General features: G+C 51.8%; 1 protein-coding gene across 1 annotated transcript; it reads left to right on the top strand.

Moving 5' to 3' along the window:
* The first annotated feature begins 489 nt into the window (after positions 1 to 489).
* Positions 490 to 21147, top strand: LFNG (LFNG O-fucosylpeptide 3-beta-N-acetylglucosaminyltransferase). The gene is made up of 8 exons (XM_048867992.2): positions 490 to 1088; positions 13933 to 13981; positions 15878 to 15977; positions 16398 to 16551; positions 16913 to 16998; positions 17457 to 17622; positions 18283 to 18368; positions 18814 to 21147. Exons 1-8 carry the CDS (start codon positions 654 to 656, stop codon positions 18878 to 18880), a joined length of 1143 nt encoding a protein of 380 aa, XP_048723949.1. The 5' UTR covers positions 490 to 653; the 3' UTR covers positions 18881 to 21147.

Below are 21147 nucleotides of genomic sequence, written 5' to 3'. Positions count from 1 at the left end.
TTATTATTATGCTTATTATTTGGCTCACTTCTTGGGGGCGTATCGCACTCTTTGCATTAGGTGACACGTGTGTGCAAGCACTGTGCATCGGACTGGAGGTTCTGGGCCATGCCCACGAAATACTCTGCCTTCAAACGGCATTGCCAGGAGGGAAAAAGCTCTTGCAACAACCTTCCCCTCTAGCTCGGCACCTCGGCGCTGCTCTGTAAACGCCTGCTAAGCGCAGCTCCCGCTTTGTCTCCGGGGAGGCGGACAGAGACCAGCCTCTCGGCCTGCCCGATGCACACGGGAGAACTTGGCCAGGGCTGGGCGAGCACCTCGGCGCCTGCTCCCAGCCCCCTGCGGCGCGCCCACGTGGGAGACAGGCCGCCACAAGAGGAACGAGCGGAGTCGCCCCTTTAGGGGCGCGGCCTGGGAGAGCCCCGCCCCAGACAGCCCGGCACGGGGCTCGGCCTGGGGGCGTGGGGAGAGGAGTTTTTAAATTGCGGCTGCCGCCGAGCTGCGGGCGGACTGGAGCCGGTCGCTGCGGAGGGCCGGGGCTGGCGGGACGCGGCACCTGCCAGGCGTTGGCGCGGCGGCGGCTGATCTTGGAAGTCTCCGGCCGCGGCCTCTGGCCGAGTCGCGTCGGTCCCGCTGTGAGCGGGCTGGGCAAGATGCTGAAGAGCTGCGGAAGGAAACTGCTCTGGTTCCTGGTCGGGTGCATGTTCACCTGCCTCTTGGTCCTGATGGCGGATCAGCAGAAGCGGCAGGTGGGGGGCCTGGGAGGAGAAGGGGGCCGGCGGGCTTTGCGGAGCTCGGCGAGCCCGGCCCCGGCCCCGGCCCGCCAGCCGCAGCGGCAGGAGGGCGAGCCCGGCTCGGCCCCCCGAGAAGTGAAGAGCTTCACCGATTACTTCAGCAAGCTGAGCCGGGGCCGGCGGGAGGCGCAGGAAGCCGGCAGCCTGGCCCCGCGCCGGGAGGGGACCCCCGGGCCGGCCCTGGAGGACATCACGGCCCAAGACGTCTTCATCGCGGTGAAGACCACCAAGAAGTTCCACCAGGCCAGGCTGGAGCTGCTGCTGGACACCTGGATCTCCCGGAACAGAGACTTGGTGAGCGGGGGGACGGGGCCAGTGGGGCGCGGGGACTTGCAGCCTGCCTGCGGCCGGGGCTTGCTCGGTAGCCTTCGGCAGGTGAGCTGCCCGGCCTGGGAGCAGCAGGGAGCCGTGCCAGGCCGCCCTGGGAAGCACGAATGAGCTGGCTAGTGTCTGCACGCCCAAGCGCCTCCAGCCAGAGCCTCCCGCCCTTGGCCTGGGGAAGGGAAATCGAGGCACATTCCAGCAATGATTCCCCTCCCCTTCCCCTTGCTCTTGATCTCTATTGACAAACCTGGGGGGGGGGGGCGGGGGCTTTGGGAGGATGTCACACCCACCCACACACCCCCTCCGCAGCCCGGGCTGCCAGGGAGTTAACGTGAAGCAGAAGTTTCACCTCTTTTCAGCAGGGGTCCTCTGCTTCCCCCAGCTGGAGGATTCAGGTGCATCCGTGTCCCTGCACAGCTGACGGGCACAGTCCGCTCTGAAACGCGTTCCTGCCTTGGGCCTGGGCCGCACGCACTCCGGAGCCTTTCGGTGAAAGTGCCTCTGAAACGTAGCCGCTCTGGTCTCCTAGCAGCAGGGATCTTTAACGAGACCCCTGTGTTCAGGGCTCAGGTGCCTCTCTATTCCTCCCCCTCTGGCGGCCTCCACCCCCAGGAGACTGGGGATGAGGAGCATGAAATGCAATTTGTGTCGCTGGCCTGGACTTCTCAGATGTAAAACAGGGGCTGAAGTCCAGAGCTCTTTAGCATAAAGAAAAGGGGAGAGGACTGAGAGTTCTCAGGGTTGTTTAGAGACTGCTGGGGGACCCTGCAAACATCAAGCTCCTTTTCTTTGCTGGGAGCAGCCATGGCTACGCTGTCAGCTCACTATTTAAAGAAGGAATTAAGCTGCATTTTCAGAGAAGTGTCACCTACACTAAAAGCCTGTGCCCAAGGATATCTCAGCAACTGCTTTAGCAGTATGCCTGGAGGGGAAGTAGCATTTCTGTTTCAGAGGGCACATCTGGTCCATACCTCATTATAGAGCCTAAGCAGTAATAATAAAGCCTTATGGCACCTTTTCACCTGTAGATCTCAAAGCCCTTTACCATTGTGACTCACATTGTCCCGGTTTTGCAGGTAGGGAAAGTAACACACAAAGTTGCAATAGCAGAGCCAGCATCTGTAGACTGTAGCACCTTGGCTCTGATGCCTAAGGAGATGTCTTTCCCCTTGTGGTATCCTCTCAGAAGCCAGGCGTGCACTTAGCTACTTGAGTGCAAGGCCAAGTCTGAATTACAACATCGTTTGCAGGGTACTGGGTAGATTTCTGGTACCCAGATACTACAGTGGTGGGTGTACACAAAATGCACAGACAGAGGGAGAGACCAGCAGACCCCAGGTTCTGGGGCTGAGAAAGCCATGGAATAGTAGTCAGTTTGGGTGGGAATTTTGGTAACCAGAAATACTGTGGGATTTCATAGAGTTTAAGATTAGAAGAGACCATTATTAGTCATCTAGTCTCGCCACCAGTACGAACTGGCTGAGAGAATTCACCACCAGCCTGATCTGTTCTCTGTCTCCCACAAAGCCCCCTGTATTCGTGTGAGTGATTGTCTCACACTCTCCACCAGTGTCTTATCCATTATTCTAGGACTTAAGAGAGAAAAAAAAAAGTAAATCTACTTGTTTCCTTAGGAGACTTGCTTTTGCCATTTGCTTTCCTTACTCGGGAATTATTTTGATCATCAAACAGCTTCCCAAGCAGATTATGCCTGTTCTTAACAGAATGAGACTTTCCCATTTTCTCTCCCCAATTCATCCCCTTCCATCTTCACCCATTTCCTTATGGGCTCTCTCTGGGCCTGCCCTGCGGTGAGGTGGACTCATGTTTCTCACTCAGGAATAATATGTAAAAGATCTCTGCAGCAGACTTAGGACATCACTTCCATTGACCTGCTCCTTTACTTAGGAGATCTCAGAGGCCTGGCAGTGACTCTGCCGTTTCTCCCTGCCATGGTTGGTTAGTGGAAACTCTTAGCTGATCTTTTATATTCTACACCTCTGAGCAGGGGAAGGGGCTGGAGGTGGATAAATGCCCTGAGCACCTACAGATGATCCTGGGAATGGCTGTTCTTTTTCTCATAGACTCTGGCTTTCTTCTGGGTTTTTGTTTTGTTTCGTTTGTCCGTTTGGATTCCCAGAGTCCTGAGTCTCAGCTCTCACGCTGTCCCCCTGGGCAAGCTAACAAAGCCTCTTTTCTCCCAAGCGCAGAGAAAAGGCTTCACAGGCTCTTGTGTGGTGCTTTCCATGGGAACCGGGTAGCTGGAGCTTGCAGTGTCCAGGTCAGGTTGCCTAGAGATGAGGGCCAGGAAGCCAGGGGGGTGCAGCTCAGAGAGGTGCCCAGCTGACAAGCTGCTGAGTGATGCTCTTGTACAGCACTTGAGGGACAAGCCTTGGAGAGAGCTGAAGTTACTGAAAACTCCTGCAGGAGGAAGGACAGCGAGCTGGCGGGAATGTGTCCCAGTCTTTCCACGCTGGCCTGGCTGTCGTAACCAGGAAACTGACCCTCCATCTCAACAGGCCTGACAGTTTTTGTTGCCCTTTCCAGAGAGACTGCGGGGAAGTGAATCTGTCTCTTGCCTGCACAGTTTCCTCTCCGAGACAGTCTCCTACCAAGAAGCCTCGTAACAGCAACTTTGGGGCACCGTGCCTTCCCCAACTGTTAGACTGTAAGCGAAAGGAAAAGAGAAACTATCTGTGCACCTTAGAGTGTAGCGTCTGAGGGGGCCCTGCTCTCATGTGCCCCCCAGAGGTGTGGGTGATATAGTGATGAACTCCTGCCCTCTGGTAAGTGCTGAGCTTTTGCTGGAAGCTTCTCCTTGTGAGAGAGCTGGCTGAAGCTCAGTGCTTCATACGAACAATGCTCTGGGTTAGTAAAGGGGGTTTTCGGCTGAGGAGTTGCCTGTGCTAAAAGTGTGGCTCTCAGTCTGAGTCAGGCCTCTCTTCTCTGGGTCCCAGACCAGCTCTCTTTTGTTTTGCCAACAGCCTCTCAGCGTTCATGCTACTCTGCACCCTGGCTGCAGGGCAGGAGTGGAAATTCTTAGCCCAGAATCCCCTTTGGCTAATAAACACATCTAGTTCTTCCGAAGCAGAGAACAACCCTCCCTGTCTGTCCCCACCCTTTCCCCTTCTGAGTCAAAATCTGAACCTTCCGCTTCATAGTTACACTCAGGGCCATGTTTGTTTTTAAATGAATGGCTAAAGGGTTAAGTAAAATAGTGCATTGAGGAGAAGGGGTTAAATCTGCCATGTGGTTCCAGTTTGGAGAGATGATAGGAAGGGGGAATTGCTATTGTGTTGTCTTCTTGGATACTCTTTGTTCAACATACAATAGCCTCAGTTTCCTGTGTTCGGTCTAATCCAAGATATTGCAATGATATCATGTGGTAGGACTCCCCTCCCCCCCTCCTCCTTTTATCTGAGCAGAGTTGGATAGGCCTTGGCTTCACCCCTGCCCCCAAATCCTGCACCTACTCCTGTGCTTCAGATGAGCTAGCCCAGACAGGCTGTTTTTTGGAGAGAGGTTGTTCCTCCCTGCCAGCACCTTTTGGAGAGAGTTTGCAGCTGTGGCTGACTCAGCACTTGAATACCTCACATGCTGCAGAGTGGTCTGGGGAGTGTTTGCACTTTAAAAAAAAAAAAAAAAAGCCCCAATGTTGTGAAAAAATCATAAATGCAAGTTCATCCAGCCCCCCCAATTCCTGCTGAGGCTGAGGAGTTGCAGTGACAGGACCGCACAAGAACCGCGCTCCTTGTCCCAGGGTACAGGGCCCCGAGCAAACATTCTCCAAGCAGCTTGGTGGGCTTGCTCCCAGGAGATGCATGGAAGGAGCTATGTGATTAACTCAGTTGCAAGGATATTCTCATTTCATAGAATCATAGAATATCAGGGTTGAAGGGACCCCAGAAGGTCATCTAGTCCAACCCCCTGCTCAAAGCAGGACCAATTCCCAGTTAAATCATCCCAGCCAGGGCTTTGTCAAGCCTGACCTTAAAAACCTCTAAGGAAGGAGATTCTACCACCTCCCTAGGTAACGCATTCCAGTGTTTCACTACCCTCTTAGTGAAAAAGTTTTTCCTAATATCCAATCTAAACCTCCCCCACTGTAACTTGAGACCATTACATTTCCAGAAGTCTGGCAGATAATTGCAGGTGCTGATACCTATTCCAGCTAGTTTACTCAAGAGGAATGTGTTTACCTTCCAGAGAGCACAGGCAGTTCCCAAATTTTCCTAGCACCTTGGCCAGAATCCCTGTCCTCAGGGGTAACGGCCTGCTGGGGTGTGCTGACATGCTCCCAGTGGGCCTTACGCATTCATGTGTACACAGCAAGTGTAGCTCTGTGTCCTGTTTACACTCCAAACACAGGTGTGGGCTCTGTCCAACCCAGCAGATGGAACTGGGCTGTCAGAGCTCTGCCAAGCCAGTTCTGGCCACTCCACTGCAGCTCCTGTCCAGAGGGGAGTGACAGCTCCTCTCTCTTTAAACCTGGGCAGGTTAAAGACAAACACACATGGGGCCTGAATCTGGGAGGTGCTAAGCCCTCTGCAATGCCAGCTGAAGTCTGCAGGAGCTGAAGATGCTCATTCCTTCTCAGGCTGAGGCCCATATGAAAGCAGATCTCCCAGGCAGGGGGATATTATATGGGAAATGGTGTTTATTTTAAATGGAGGGCAGGGTTATCCTTGGACACCAATGAATTGGGGGCATGTAATGCTCTTAATTGCATGCCCCAAGCAATGAGGTATTTCTTCTCAGGCTTCAATAAAAGCACTTGAAATATAAGTCTGTGAAAGACACGTGCAGAGCGTGAGGCGGGGGGGGGGGGGGAGTGGGGGTGGGGAAAGAGGGGTGGGTCCCTAATTGCACAAGGAGCTCATTGTTCAAAGGGGGATTATTAAAAATAATAGCATTTGAAATTACACAGAAGAGGACTCTTCCTGTTACTGAAAAGCGAAGGGGCGAGAGCGAGCTCCGCTCCTGTTTGTGAATGCCTTGTAACTTCAGGCTTCTGTCGGTTAAAAGGATCAGGTTCTGAAATTAGGGGTCTCTGTGCCAGCCACAGCCCCCGCAGCAGGGGAAAGCCACAGCTCAGACAGCTAGGCAAGAAAGGGGCCAGGACCATCAAACTAATCCTTGAAATGAGCTGGTGACTTTCTCCCCAACTGCCTTTTTTGGGTTTAGTTTTGTACTTGCTGTTTGGCCCATCAGGGCTTGAGCTGTGTGTGTTTGCAGGGGACAAAAGCCAGGCAGGAGCCTGTTCCAGCTGCTAATTCTCTCCTCTTCCTCCCCTGAGTAGTGACTTTTCCAGATGGAGGATACAGCAATGAACTGGAACCATCCAGGGTTGCAACCTGACAGATTGGCACAGGTGCCTCCCCCCAGAACATCCTGCGGCCAGCAAGGGCAATCTACTTTTAGACACTGCCCTCCAGGTTAAAGTCATTGCGTCCTTTCTTGTAGGAGAGCATGGTGCTTTAGACACAACACTGGCTGGCAAGCCTCCAAGGACTGTATAATCTCAGCCTGGGCCCCAGAAGCTGTAAACCCGTGAGCTCTCGTTTGGCCTGATCTTGCAAGGTGCTGAGCCCAAGATCACGCATGATGGTGGGGAAATGACACCAGTACCGAGAAAGGGAAGGATGCAATTTATGCAATGGATAGTCATGAGATCCTTTGTGCAACATGCCTCACATTGGTTCCTGTTTTTGATGCAATTGGTGCAGGAGTGGGTGAGGAGAGGGTCAGCAGTAAGACACAGCCGTTTGTCTCCTGAGAGTGTATCATCCCTGAAGGTATTTCTGTTCCATTTTAATATGCAACAAAATTGAGACTCGCTCTTGGACAAAGGACAAGAGAAGAGAGGGTCAGGACCAATTTTCTCTGGTTGCTAGGTGGGTGGAATAGGAGCCTTATGGCTGGATCCTGTCACCCACACTGTTCGTCACCAAATAAGATCAGCCAGGGAGCTGTGAGCAACTGCGGGCTGAGCTAGGCTTTCAGTGCAAATAAGTGGAAGTGAGTCACTAAGAAAAGAGAAATGAAGGAAAACCCTTTTTTCCCCATAGTCTGGACTGGCAGTGTCTCTCCTTCCCCCATGCAGGGAGCTGGGCCAGGCTGGGCAGGACATGCTGTGAAGCAGCAGAAGGATAGGAGAGCACCCTGTGCTGGGAGCGGAGTTCCTCTAGCAAATCCCTGTGGTACAGAACGGGGGGTGGGAGGGGCCGGTGCATGCCAGTGGCCTGGTGTCTGTCTCTGAGCCCTGTTATGCAGCAGTTTAAGGAACCTGGCAGGGTAAAGTGCATTGTCCCGGCCTTATTCTTTGGTGGCTGCTATTGTTGGAGAAGGATTTGGCATCCTGTGTTTCTTTAAATTGCAGCTTTTAGAACAATGGGGCTTCCTGTGTGTCCCAAGTCAGGGTCCCTGGCCAGACAATGCAGCCACTGAGCAAGCAGAGACAAAGCCCTTTCTTTCACCAATTTAAGGGGACGTAAGTGTGGGACGTAACTCCTTGCACTCCTAAAGCAGAAGCAGCCCAGAGAGAGCCCCTGAATGAGAGGGGAAGGGAGAGCATTCACAGAGCCCAGAGTATCTCTGCCTGCGAGTAGCAGGCTGGCCTATGCTTTGGTCCTCCATACATGTATGTAACTGAATCCCAGATCTAGGGAGGTGCAACTCACGATTGAGCTGAGGCCTACAGGGCCTGATTGACCTCCCATTTATACCACTGTCAATGTGGAGTAACTTTGCTCAGGTCCAGCATGCACTGAAGTCAGGGGAGTTACACTGGGGGGAGAGGGGAATCCGGCTCAGAGCTGATAGATGCACTGTGTACATGTGCACAGGCTAATCCTCGCATTTTATGGCTTACACAGAAAATCAGCAGTCTCCCCACCTATCACCAAAGATTTCTTTGCAGACCTAGTGAGCTCCCTGTGGCTAGGAAACTGTGGCTTTTACACAATACACTGCTGCTGTGTATTTTCTGGGATCTCCATGAAGGCTCTTCGAGTGTTAAATGAGACTGCCCAATGAACGAAGACCACGTTGGGGGAGACAGTCCTGGCTTTTCATTGCATCCATCTCCTGGCAGCTTCGAAATACATGTTGGGTCTCAAATTGTCAGTGGGAATGTGCAAGGTTCTGTGGTTTAGCAAGAGAGCTTCAGCTGTGCGTATGCCCTGGCTCCATTCCCGTGAGGGTGACCAGAGCATCGCAGCTGGAGGTTTGGGTATCTGGGACATGCAGAGAAAGAATAGAAAAGCTTTCAATCTAAGCGAGCAGTTGAGTGTAGCGGGCATGGTTCTACCTATGCCCAGCCTCCACCCTCCCTGCCCCAGGCTCCTCTATTCCAATGAAGAGCCCAGCAGCCACAAGGAGCAGAGGATCTAAATCGAAGGGGAGAGTGTTAAGGATGGGGCGCTGCATACATTGAATATCTAACTACATAGCAGATCTGAGACTAAACTGCCTTAAAGAGAAGACAGGTTTCAGAGTAGCAGCCATGTTAGTCTGTTTCCGCAAAAAGAAAAGGAGTACGTGTGGCACCTTAGAGACTAACAAATTTATTTGAGCATAAGCTTTCGTGAGCTACAGCTCACTTCATCGGATGCATTCAGTGGGGAGATTTATATACATAGAGAACATGAAACAATGGGTGTTACCATACACACTGTAACCAGAGTGATGACTTAAGGTGAGCTATTACCAGCAAGGTGGGGGGGTAGTGATAATCAAAGTGGGCCATTTCCAGCAGCCTCTCATTGGAGTCTGTTTTTGAAAATTTTTTTTGTTGAAGAATTGCGACTTTTAGGTCTGTAATAGAGTGACCAGAGAGATTGAAGTGTTCTCTGACTGGTTTTTGAATGTTGTTGTTCTTGACGTCTGATTTGTGTCCATTTATTCTTTTACGTAGAGACTGTCTAGTTTGACCAATGTACATGGCAGAGGGGCATTGCTGGCACATGATGGCATATATCACATTGGTGGATGTGCAGGTGAACGAGCCTCTGATAGTGTGGCTGATGTGATTAGGCCCTATGATGGTGTCCCCTGAATAAACTCCAAAGAGAGACTGCTGAATTGGAATTAATTTGCAAACTGGATACAATTAACTTAGGCTTGAATAGAAACTGGGAGTGGATGGGTCATTACACAAAGTAGAACTATTTCCCCATGTTTACCACCCCACCCCCACTGTTCTACAGACGTTCTTGTCAGCTGCTGGAAATGGCCCACCTTGATTATTACTACAAAAGGTGTCCCATCTCTCTCCCCCCCCCCCCCCCACCGCTGGTAATAGCTCACCTTAAGTGATCACTCTGGTTACAGTGCGTATGGTAACACCCATTGTTTCATGTTCTCTGTGTATATAAATCTCCCCACTGTATTTTCCACTGCATGCATCTGATGAAGTGAGCTGTAGCCCACGAAAGCTTATGCTCAAATAAATGGTTTAGTCTCTAAGGTGCCACACGTACTCCTTTTTTTTTTTTTTTTTTAAAGAGAAGAGACTCTCCAGGCCCAAGGAGGATGGCTTTGTTGTAATCCTGGCAGTGAACACCCTCCTCCTCCCCCCATCCCTCTTTCTTTTCCCCTTTTCCTCTCTCCTGTTCTATTTCCTCCCTTCATTCTCCCCAGACATCTTTCCTCCCAGCTGACCTGCATATAGAGTCCTATGCCCTATAGTGGATCCTGGAAACCTGCCCAGGGGGTGGGAGGTCACAGGAATGGGAGATCTCATCTACAAGAAATGTAGACAAGCTAATTAAAAAAGAGAGTGAGGCTGTCACTGTTTTGGTTTTAATTGAATCTTCTGGCTGGATTCCCGCTTTGCGGAGAGCGGAGATGCAGGCAGGGGCTGGGAGGCAGTAAACCTGCAAAGGCGAGAGAGTCCCTCAGAGATATCACGTAGGGCTGGGTGCAGGCTCTACCCTTCCTGCCCAGGCAGCAGGGAGACAGGTGATCAGGCTGGAGTTTCCTTCTAAGGGCTCCTGCAGTTCCCTGCCTGCCAGGAGGAGTGATAGAGTGTTTCTCTGAGAGCCCGGGAGGTAGTTGCATTGTCTCCTGTGTGTGGGAGGGGCAGCATCATCCGAATAAAAACTTTCAATGCTGGCTAATAATAAACAAACATCCACTCTGGTCTATTTATAGCGGCCGAGCTGGAGGATTAGTTTAGGGGTTATTTTCGGAGCAGCCGAAGACACAGTTGCTGGAGACAGCGTTCCTGATCTAATCATGCAAACATTTTCCTCTGTATTAAATCCCCAGTGGGCATCCTGAAAGTGTTCTGGTCTCCCGCCCCAGCCAGCGGGCCCCCTTTGACACATTCCAAAGAGATTGATTAAATGAATACTGGGCGGAGGGGAAGGCAAGTGCTGGGGGAAGGTGGACACCATGACTGAGACCAAACAAATTCATCTCAGAATGCAGTCACAGGCCTCGCCCCTCCTCGGGGTTGGGGGCTTTATAAACTCCCTCAATCAGGAGAAGGCCCCAGGCCCAGTCGGGGGTGTGTGTGTGTGTCTCTTGCTTGCCCTCTCTCCCCAAGGCCAGGTAACTGGCTGGTGCCGCCACATCCAGCATGGGGAGTGTAAAGCAGGGGAAAAGCGCTGACCACGCCAGTGGACACCCCTCTGCCCCAAGGGCCGGGCAGGTGCTGGGGGATATCAGACCCTGCACTGGCTAAAAGACCATGTAAAAAGCCCAGAGCAAAATAGAGCCTTGGGGCCAGGGAGAGGAGGAACATCCCTGTGGATGCTTGATACCTCTGAAGGGGGCAGTCTCCTTTGTGGCAGGGGGAAGATCAAGTCATACTGTCCCGTTCCCCAGCCCCGAACCTAGCATGGTCCTGACACTGACAGCTAGGTGATGCCTATACCCTGCCCTCCATGACGCTCCCTTCAACTTACTGCCCCATGCCTGTTAGCCTATGTTATGGGAGGGACATTTCTCCATGGCCCCTGTAACTGAGCAGCTAACACCTTGAACCTGAGAGTCAAGCCTCCTTATTTTGCTTTGCGTAACAAACTCTTCTTAGGCATTGTAATGCCATCCAGCCCTTTGTTTGCGATTCCCCCGCAGCAATTGACTTGATGCCCCCCATGCGGGTTTCCCCTTTCTCAGTGAAGGAGCAGAGCCCATGTGCACTCTTGGAGCCCCCCACCCGGTCTCAGATGCTGTCTGTCCAAGACGTCTTGTGCCTTTCCTGGAATCACTGGCACATATGCAATTGCGCAATGGCTACACGCTCTCATGGGTAGTTTGGCTTTTCACGCCTCAGATCAGCTCTATTCTCTTATACCAAAAAGGCCACTTGTAACCTCCCCCCCAATGGACCCAGGGCCCAGGCACCCCTTCCATTCAGGAGCTCAGCACTGTCTGCTCTTCCCAGCCACTTCCCTACCCTGGGGGACCTGAGCAAACAAACTTGGCTTCCCTCCCTCTCCCCCGAGTTAACCAGCCCAGCTGTATGTTAATGGGGGAGCAAACACATTGCTGCTTAACTCTCCTGGCCTGAGTAAAGTCAGGCTGACTCATTCAAGCTATTGTCACCCACTCCAGAACAAAAAAATCCCACTGCGGGGCTGGACTGCCTGATGGGTGGCAACGAATTTCCAGTTCACTCGTAATTCATCATTCCCAGGCCTCTGCCCTCCCCCCCTCCAATTTCTCTTTGTCTTTTTTCCTTTGCGCTTCTGTGCGTGTCTGGTTTTTATAGCGCTTGGCAGCTGGTTGTGGTTTCTTCTCTCTCTCTCTCTGGCTTTGTTTGCTACACGCTGATTGATTGAGATTGCTTTCTCACCCTTCCCTTCCCTTCCCTCCCCCTCTGTTGCCTCTCCCCACATTTCTCCCCCAAAAGTCCAGGGTAAACCAGTAGGATGTTCCCCTGGAGCCAGGCAACATATGTTGAGAATTAGCTATGTAAATAAGGGAGTGCGGCCAGGCAGGTGGCTCAGGTAATTGGGGGAGGGTGCGTGTGTGTGTGGAGTCGGCAGTTGAAGGCGATTCAGTTACCTAGGAAGCTGAGTGCAGGGGGAGGAGGTGCGCCCCGCTGTGCACACACAGACAGGTGCAGGGAGCTGCATTGATCAAAGCTGACACCCCGGCCCCAGCAAGCTGGGCGAAGCCAGGCTCGTGCCAGAGCTAAGCAGCTGCTGCCACCTGACCTCCTGCTCAATAAACAAAGGCTATGAGACGGGCGTGGAGGCCACAAGAGGGGGGTTTGCTAGCTCAGGGTGCCGGGACAGAGCCAACTGGGTGCATGCTGTTGACACAGGTGTGGGATGAAGCCGGGAGGCCGCCTCCGCACACCACGGGCAAGCAGTGCAAACACACCTGCTTATAGCCAGGCAAAGGCTGGTCACACAGTGTTTAGCAGAGCCAGGTGGGCTGAGCAGGGCAAGCCTTTGGAAAGACAAAGTTCCACGCGTGAACCTCAGGGCCTGAGCCAGCACTGAAGGCAGTGACGCACCCCACTGGCTTCAATGGGAGCACAAGTGGCTCCTTAGCAAGCGGTCTCTCTAAGGGAAGCCACAGCTCAGCTGCATCTCATTACACGTGGCTGTAGGTCCCTCCATTCCGCCTCACATTCCTCTCCACCCCACATAAAGCTGGTGCAATCCCACTGCCCGGTACTGGTGCTCATTCACAGCACATGCTGCAGCTTAACAGCAAGATCATGGAAAATGCAATATAGTTAAAGAAACGAGGGCCACCGCATTGCAAGCGGCTGCCTCCGCTGTGTTCTTAGGTTGTGTCCCTTGCCTTGTGGCTTTGTGTTAAAGGCCCATATTGTTACACACTTGGGCCCTGGCAGTGAAATGACGTTCCAGAGATCTGGGCAGACACACACAGTGAAACCCAAGTAACTGTGACTGCAGCTCAAACGGGGGGGGGGCAACTCCACCACAGAGGAGGCTGGGAAACATGCGGTACAGACACTGTTTCCATTTTCTCTCCACTCTGGGAAGGGAAGCTTTAACCCTTTGCTGCCCTGTCAGGCCTTCTGTGCTGTTTATTTTTTTATGGGGAGTGGGCAGAGATGGGGATTAAAATGAAGACACTTGGTTCCCTGCAGATGATTGCGCAATGCAGGTGCGCATCTCACCCAGCTACTTTAAGGGGAAACACCTGCTTTCAGGATGAAACCTTAGGCACCTTTCCCTCTTGTCAGGGAGGAGTTTGCGGTGCGTGTTCCAGTGAGATCCTTCAGATCCTACCATTTTCCAAAATGTCTTTCAGTCCAGCGATCCCAGCTCGGAGCCCTGGTGTCCTCCCTCTTCCAATGAGTGTGTTGAATGTTATCCTAGCTCTGTGATCAATATGTTCATTAGGCTGAGATTTGTAACCCAGTCACTTCCTTAAAGAGAAGCAGAGTCAGGCCAGAGCCACAGAGCTCAGAGCTGGCCTCCCAATTGCCTCCAAGTTCAGGGGTACTTGGATCTAGGGTTAAGGTTTGGGCCTTAAGAAGAAATGAGTGACAAGCACCCAATCCCCCTAACCCCCTGATTGGTATTGAATGGTTTAGCCTCTAGTGCAGCTGAAACAGAACCATTACAAAAAGTTTGACCAACACCCCCTTCCAGCAGGCCTTGATAGTGCTGAAGTCACTTTCTGCCCTTTCCTACCCCAAAATTAGGACAGTCGGGCAATAGCCATGGTCAATAGCAGGCCCTTTTCCTTCAGCAGCACCTACTGCCTGGAAATCTTTGGAAACTGGAATGTAGCAGAAGTAGGTTCCCCCAGGGGAAAGGCACAAAGCAGCATGCCCTTGGTCATGTCAATTCTAATGACGTGTTATCATCTCTTTCAGACCTTCATCTTCACTGATGGGGAGGATGAGGAACTGAAGAAACGCACAGGTGAGTCAACCAATCCCATTCTGGTCTCCTTTCTGGCTGGCACGAGCCTGGTAGAAGTTTAGGCAGCTCAGGGGGCTCTTTGAATCGAGCAGTAAGTGCAAGATGCGCACGTCATTTCTCTCTGAGCCTGGAGTAGTTCGGCCTCCCAGGTTCCTTCCCTCCCTCCTGCTCCATGATTTCAGGAACGAGGGGACTAAACCATCTGGGGGGTGGGATGGGGGGAGCTTTAGATGGTAGAGAACTTTTCTTAAATCGTTAAAAAGGGCCAACTTTTGCGCTTGGGCTGGAATTTTCAGAGGCACCCACAGCTGGCACCAGTTTTTTGAAACAGCATTTAGGCAAAATACAGGCAGCCAGATTTTCAAGCCCGCTGAGCAATTTGGGCGCTGACCTGTTCTGAAAAAGCTGGCCCCGTGCGTCACAAAAGGAGCTGGTGGGTGCTGGGCACTTGTGGCTGTCTGGCCCTCTGTTACGACAGTGCGACACCACTGAAATCATTGGCCGCCCCCTTTTACTAACTCACACCACCTTGACTGTGCCCTTTGGCCTGGTCTTACTCCAAGCAAGGACTCAGGAGGTGGCTTTCAAAGCCGGGGCAGAAATTGAATGTGGCGGTGGCGCCCCCTTGAGGATCTCAGGGTGTGGAGAACGCTGCTCTGAGAACGAGGCGGCTTGTTACAGTGGTTGCCTTTGGGGAAAATACCCAGCTGAGATTCCCCTGTCAGAGATAATGGAGGTCACAGCGCCACAGTCCCTTCCCCCACCTGCCCTTGGAAAAGCAGTCTGTGCAGCCATCTGCCCTGCAGCGGTTTGATCCCGTGTCTCCCTTCTGAGGCAGGGGAGAGTAACAAGGTGCCTTTCTAGGGATTTTTCCCATCCCAGCGCTGTGATTAACGAACCCAAGTAGCTTTCAACAGAGAGCGGGAAAGGGACTTACTCAGTGAGTGTTTATTCAGCAGCCCCTCCCCTCGAGTCTGGGGCAGGCCTTCCCTATTCTTCTGATGTAAATGATTCCCTTTCAGGCCCTGAATCAATTCCCTTTGAGATGGCCCAGCACATAACAGGTGGCCGGTGCTGGGAAAATGCAGCATGAATAGGCCAGGATTCTGGCTAGCAGACCCCAGCAGAGGGGCTAGAGGATCCAGTTCACAGGCTTCACCCGCCCCCCTTCCGGAGACTGAGCGCGCAGCCCTGCAATGCAGGGATAGGGTGGCCAAATGTGTGCTTAGCACGGGTAGTGCTGAGATAGGGCCGATCCCTTCTTCTTTTTCTTCTCATGACTCGGCAACATCCTTTTGTAGGAACTCTTAAGCCCACTTTATCTCACGCACCCTTGGTAACAATTCTCTGGGAGCTCCAGGCTCCCCTAGGATGCTCTCTGCTGTATACTTTAGATACGGGCCGTTCCAAGCCTTTTATAAGGATATTCAGTCCCAGTACAGAACACTGCTGTGTCTTGGACTAGGCCTGTGAAATACGATTGTATTCTGTTCATTAGGATCCAAGCTTCCTGGCCTTAGGTTAGGAGGGTCTTGGCCTTTGTGGGCCAGCAGCAGAGAGGATAACAGGATTGTCGGCATCTTTCTGGCCTGTCTTCATTCTACCCCACCCTCCCCTTTTATGTGCGAGGAAAGTAGCTGCCCCTGCTGCTGTCTGTGAACCTTGCACTCAGTGAGGGGGCAGCCCTGGGCTACAAGCAGCCGCTGTTGGGTGCAAAAGAGCAAGGGCTCTTCAAATCACCAAACCGGTGGCAATGTCCCTCACTGCTTCCTGGGCAGCTTTGGGTGGTGGACAAGCAGTTTCATTCGTTCAAGCAGATTGACTGTGTTGCTGGAGAGAGAGAGGCTCACCGGACTGACTGTCCCTCTTCTCTCCCCGACCCTCTTCTCACCACAGCCAATGTCATCAACACCAACTGTTCCGCTGCTCACAGCCGCCAGGCTTTGTCTTGCAAGATGGCCGTGGAGTACGACAAGTTCATCGAGTCTGGGAGAAAGTAAGAAGGAAATTAATGTCCAGAGAAAGAGAGTGAGCGAGCAATTGCATGTGGGGTGTGTCTATATGCATGACAGTTTGTACACACGTGAGACCGCATGTGTGGCCAGGTGAAAGTGCTGGGAATGCAGGGAAGGACTCAAACTGCAGAGCCTTCTGGTGACCAGCTACAATGTGGCTGCCTGATTCTTTCAGTTTCCACGGACAGGTCTTGCCCCAGTATGGGCTAGGGACTGGTGCAGGGGGTTAGGAGTGGCTTCCGCTTGCGTGGCCTTGATTAAATCACTCAAACTCACTGCACCTCGTTTTCCCTGTGCCGAATGGGAATAATAGCTGCCTGCCATTGTAAAGCGCTCTGCTGGAAGGAGCTCTGGGAGTGCTGAGTATTACCGGACTAACTGGGTTGCTTCTTTTGCTCCAGGTGGTTTTGCCATGTGGATGATGATAACTATGTGAATGTCCGGACCCTGGTGAAGTTGCTGTCTGGCTACCCCCACACACAGGACATCTACATTGGCAAACCTAGTCTGGACCGACCCATTCAAGCCACAGAGAGGATCAGTGAGAACAAGATGGTAAGAGAGCACGACAGTGGGTTTACTAGGGCTAACAGGAGGCAAAAGTCCAGCGGCCAACTGAGCCCAAAGAGGGGGGTTTCCAGCTTTCACTGAGCTGGTGATATGTTGAAAAATGTCATCGTTTCAGAATGGAGATGGACTTTAACAGGGACACAACTCTCCCAACTTCTCAGCACCAGGCTTAGCTGTGCATCCTGTGTGCGGATGGAGGTTTGGGTCAGCTTAACCAACCCGGGGAGCAGTTGAGACAATTGGGAGAATTCTCTTTGTATTGCCTAAATTAGTAAGAAGTTCATGAGGAGACAGGGAAAAGAACTGGTCTTAAACCTCACTGTTTTGCTTTCCATTTTTTTTGCAGCATCCTGTTCATTTCTGGTTTGCCACTGGGGGAGCAGGTTTCTGTATTAGTCGCGGGCTGGCGCTGAAGATGAGCCCATGGGCGAGGTAAGGAGATTAACACTTGGCACTGATGTTTCATAAGACTTCTAGAAAGTCCTGGATTACTCTGTGAAGGTCAGGATGGGGGAGGACACAGGAGATCAAAGATCACTGGTGACTCGAAATTCAGCTGCATCCTGAAGTCCAATTCTTTGTGGACTTTGATTCCATCCCAATATCTAGTGGACTGAGGCTCCACCTACACTGGCCTCGTAGCCGTGTTTGAAGAGACCCACAAAGAAACTAGGAAGGAGACTAAATTCCTCTAGTCCTAAAGACATTTGTCTCTGTAAGCCAGGGTTGAGGTCATTTGATAGGGCAGAGGCTGAATTCCTCCCACCCTCACCCCATCAGGAGGTAGGGCGGGTCTCCAACTCAGGGTTGGGACCCATTGGCGCAGCATGGAGGAAAGTTAACTCAGTGCCTGGCAAACTCACGCACGTACTCCCTTCTGTCTCCTACAGTGGGGGTCATTTCATGAGCACTGCAGAGAAGATCCGCCTGCCAGATGACTGCACCATCGGGTACATCATAGAGTCCGTGCTAGGAGTGAAGCTTATCCGGAGTAATCTCTTCCACTCCCACCTGGAGAACCTCCATCAGGTGCCCAAGACAGAGATTCACAAACAGGTAAACCTGGCCACATCCAAGAAGCACTTAGAGTTAGTGCAAAGGCCAGGGAAGGGCCACATATTTCTTGTGTGCAGATCCTAGAGCCCTGGCAGTGATCACAGGTAGAACAGGGGAGCAGGGTTATTTCTGTTCTCATCTGTTCCTCCATGAGCACAGAACCAGGATAGCTGTGTGCAATGAGCAGCAGGCCTCTTATCCCAGTGCACGATGGGCCAGGAAGGCCAGGAACTTAGGAAATTACTCTTGAGAACCTGGGATTGAACCCAAAATGACACCACCTCAGCAGGAAGGAAACTCCAAACCCCTTGGCGTTATCTCTGATAGAGGTCTCCTTTGGGGGTTTAATCTAGTGCTGTAGATGAGCAAGCAACCGAGCTACTATACCTCATCCCAGTGTCTGAGTGCCTTGCAATCTTTCATGTATTTGCCCTCCTATCATGCCTGTGAGTCAGGACAAGGCTGTTATCCCTATTATACAGATAGGGCACAGAGAGACTCAGTGACTTGCCCGAGGTCACACAGAAAGTCTGTGGCAGAGCATGATCTGGAACCCAGGTCTCCAAGGTCCCAGCTAGTGCCCTAATCACTGGACCATACTGCCCCTCTGTCAAGAGCAGCATCTTGCCCGAGCAACACCTTCACCTTTGTGCTCTCCAGGTGACATTGAGCTATGGCATGTTTGAAAACAAGAGGAATTCCATCCACATGAAGGGAGCTTTCTCTGCTGATGAGGATCCATCCAGGTGAGCTGCGGCTTCCTCACCCCCCCCACATTCGTGTGCAACCAGACGTGTTCCTCCTTTTACCCCCATACAATGAGGAAGCCTGGGCTTTAAAGCCAGGAAAAGAGCAGTTGAAATGACCCTCAGGCAATCAGGAGGTGGAATTACAGCACTTGTAGACGTACCTGAGCTAGCTGTAACCTGCCTGCGTAGGATCCTGGGTCCACACTCACATGGCCACCACCCATGCTGCTGAAGCTTCACTGCAATTGTCACTCAAGTTAGCTTTGCTCTAGTTCGGGTTTGTCTACGCCTGCTGCAGTCCCACTTCTGAGCTGCAGCGTAGACAGACCCTCAAAGACCGAGCCTTTGCACGGCTGCTGTGTGCAGCAACTGGAAAGAGGTGTCAGTGTTGTGAGCAGGTCTTGGCTCGGGTGCTGATCGCCGGTGTTTCCCTTTCTTGCAGGTTCCGCTCCATTCACTGCCTGCTGTACCCAGACACGCCATGGTGCCCCCTGAATGTGGTGTACTAGGAGACGCATGTCCCCGTCAACCTCGTCCCAAGTTTCCCTGGTATCCGAAGGGCTTGTGGGACCCGTATGTGTGCATGTGATTTCCCTGCTGCGAGGCGAATGGTTATTATTGCTGTGATGATGCACAGTGTGTGCGGTTTATAGGCTGCTGTGCGGCCCCTCATCTCCCCTGCAGCCAGAGAGAGTAGATTTTTGTGGTGCTGTCTGCCTCCTCCTCTGACAGGCCGGGGGTAGGTGGGAAAGGCTAGGCCCTGAGCACTTACACGTGTGGCCCAGGGGCCAGGCTGGCTTGTGAAGGGTAAGTGTCCTGAACACCAGCCTGCATGGCTCTACATGTTGCTTTGCAGTGTTTGCAATTCTCGTAGAATGTATGGGGAGTAAGTGTGTGCCCTGGGCCAGCTCTTTACTGCCATGGCTTTCTTTTTCCGCTGGAATTTTACTTTTAAATGTTTTCTCTATCCCATTCTGCCCAACCCTCACTCCCGTCTCTTCCTGCTTCCCATAAACCCAACCTGCTTTATTCCACCACCTCCCCACCCCATTCACTTGCCTCCCCCAACCCTTCATCCTTCGGCTCCGGATACTGTTTCAGATGAAGGTTCATTGATAATAGTTGTGGCGGGAGGGGGGGTTAATTCCACCCCTCTGCCCCCCTTTCTTGCCTCCCTCCAATGCTGGCTGTATTTTGGGGGGAGCAGGGGAAGTTTGCTGGCTCCAGGGGCAGTTCTCTGGACACATTGGAGCTGAGTCCAGGAAGTGCCCTGGAGAAATTTTGTACTTTGTCGTGTTTAGAGCTGGACTCTCAGAATCCCAGCTCATGGTAGCACTGAAGGGAGACAGGCTGGGGGGAGAGGAGCAAGGAGAGGGGTTGGTGGTGGAAGCCGAGAATCATTGTTAACTCTGTTCACTGGAGTTCCCTATGCCTCGCTGAAATATTTTCAGTACTATAAAGCTATGCAGTATTTATATAGGATAATTTAAAGACATTTATAAAGGGGGGGGGTTGCAAAGAGATGCATACATGCTGTGTCCATGTTTATGCTTTATTTATATGGAGACATAACGTCTCCCTTCAGTGCAAAGTCTCTGCCCACTTACCCTTGCCTTTGGAGCATCTTCGTGGAGGGGAAAAAGTGCTACACATGTTTTGTCCCTAACACTCGTGTCTACCAGGGCCAATTATTAACACATGTAGAATGCACTGTCTATACCAATAAATAATCTAGGTTCAGTGGAGCGAAAACATTTAGGCCGGGTCTGTCCGGGGGCATTAGATGCTGATGCATAGGGTGAATAAAGAGCATTGGGAGGATTGCAACTAAGGGTCCAATGCAGATCTCCCACTGGTGCAATTCCACTGGCTACAATGGAGTTAGTCCCATCGCTATTGTGAGATCAGCATTAGCCCCTGAGCTTGTCTTTGCTATTGGTCCCATTCACCACTGAGCTCAAGAAACACCCCTTTTTCCCAAGCACCATTTCTGGGCTGGCCCAGCAGCTAGGGGCCTGTTGGAACTCAAGATAGGTGCTGGATCATGGTTGCTGGCCTGCTGGACGCAGTGGGAGTCAGAAGCCTGAATCCCTGTGAGGATCTGGGCTTAAGTGCTGTGGAAGCTTTATACTCAGCATCTGAGAAAAGGAGTGCATTGCTCCGCTCAGCAGTGCTCCCTCTGGTCGATGGAGGATCAGCAGCTGAGGGGAGACCACTGTAGTTCACTGCATAACCTGCTCCAACAGACAGTTGCTCATGGCTGTGCAAATCCTCTGCTCCTGCACGAACATTGACCTAACCCTTCCTCACCCAGGGAGTGAGAGCTATTTGTTCTCTGCATGGATAACTGGGCAGAGGCAGAACTGTATGTTTCCAATGAGAGGCTGAGTGAAAATGGCCCATAATGGGTGCATCTGTAAATATCTTATTGCGACAGTAATTTTTTTTTACTGTGCTGTTTTTTTTTTTAATTGAGAACGATGTAGGGTTGAAATTTTTTTATACATTTTCTGTGGATCGGAAAAAACAAAACAAAAACCTTCTGAGAATCTGTTTGAAAATGAAATTGAAATGTCTTGTAACGATCACTTACCTTAATTTATGTGTTCCAGTATCTGGAACGTCACTCTCTGCTTTTCATAACTAGTATGTGTTTAAAAGAAATAGATTGGAAAAGAAATGACACATGTTCTCAGGGAATTAAACCTGATAGTTACCATGGAAATCCTGTGGTAGCCATCATTCTTTGCTTTCAATAAAGCAGCTTATTTGCTGA

Source organism: Caretta caretta, chromosome 10 (genome assembly GCF_965140235.1).
Source record: "Caretta caretta isolate rCarCar2 chromosome 10, rCarCar1.hap1, whole genome shotgun sequence".
NCBI classification, from domain to species: Eukaryota; Metazoa; Chordata; order Testudines; family Cheloniidae; genus Caretta; species Caretta caretta.
Note: the sequence above shows the minus strand (reverse complement) of the source record. Positions and strands in the feature narration are given on the sequence as shown.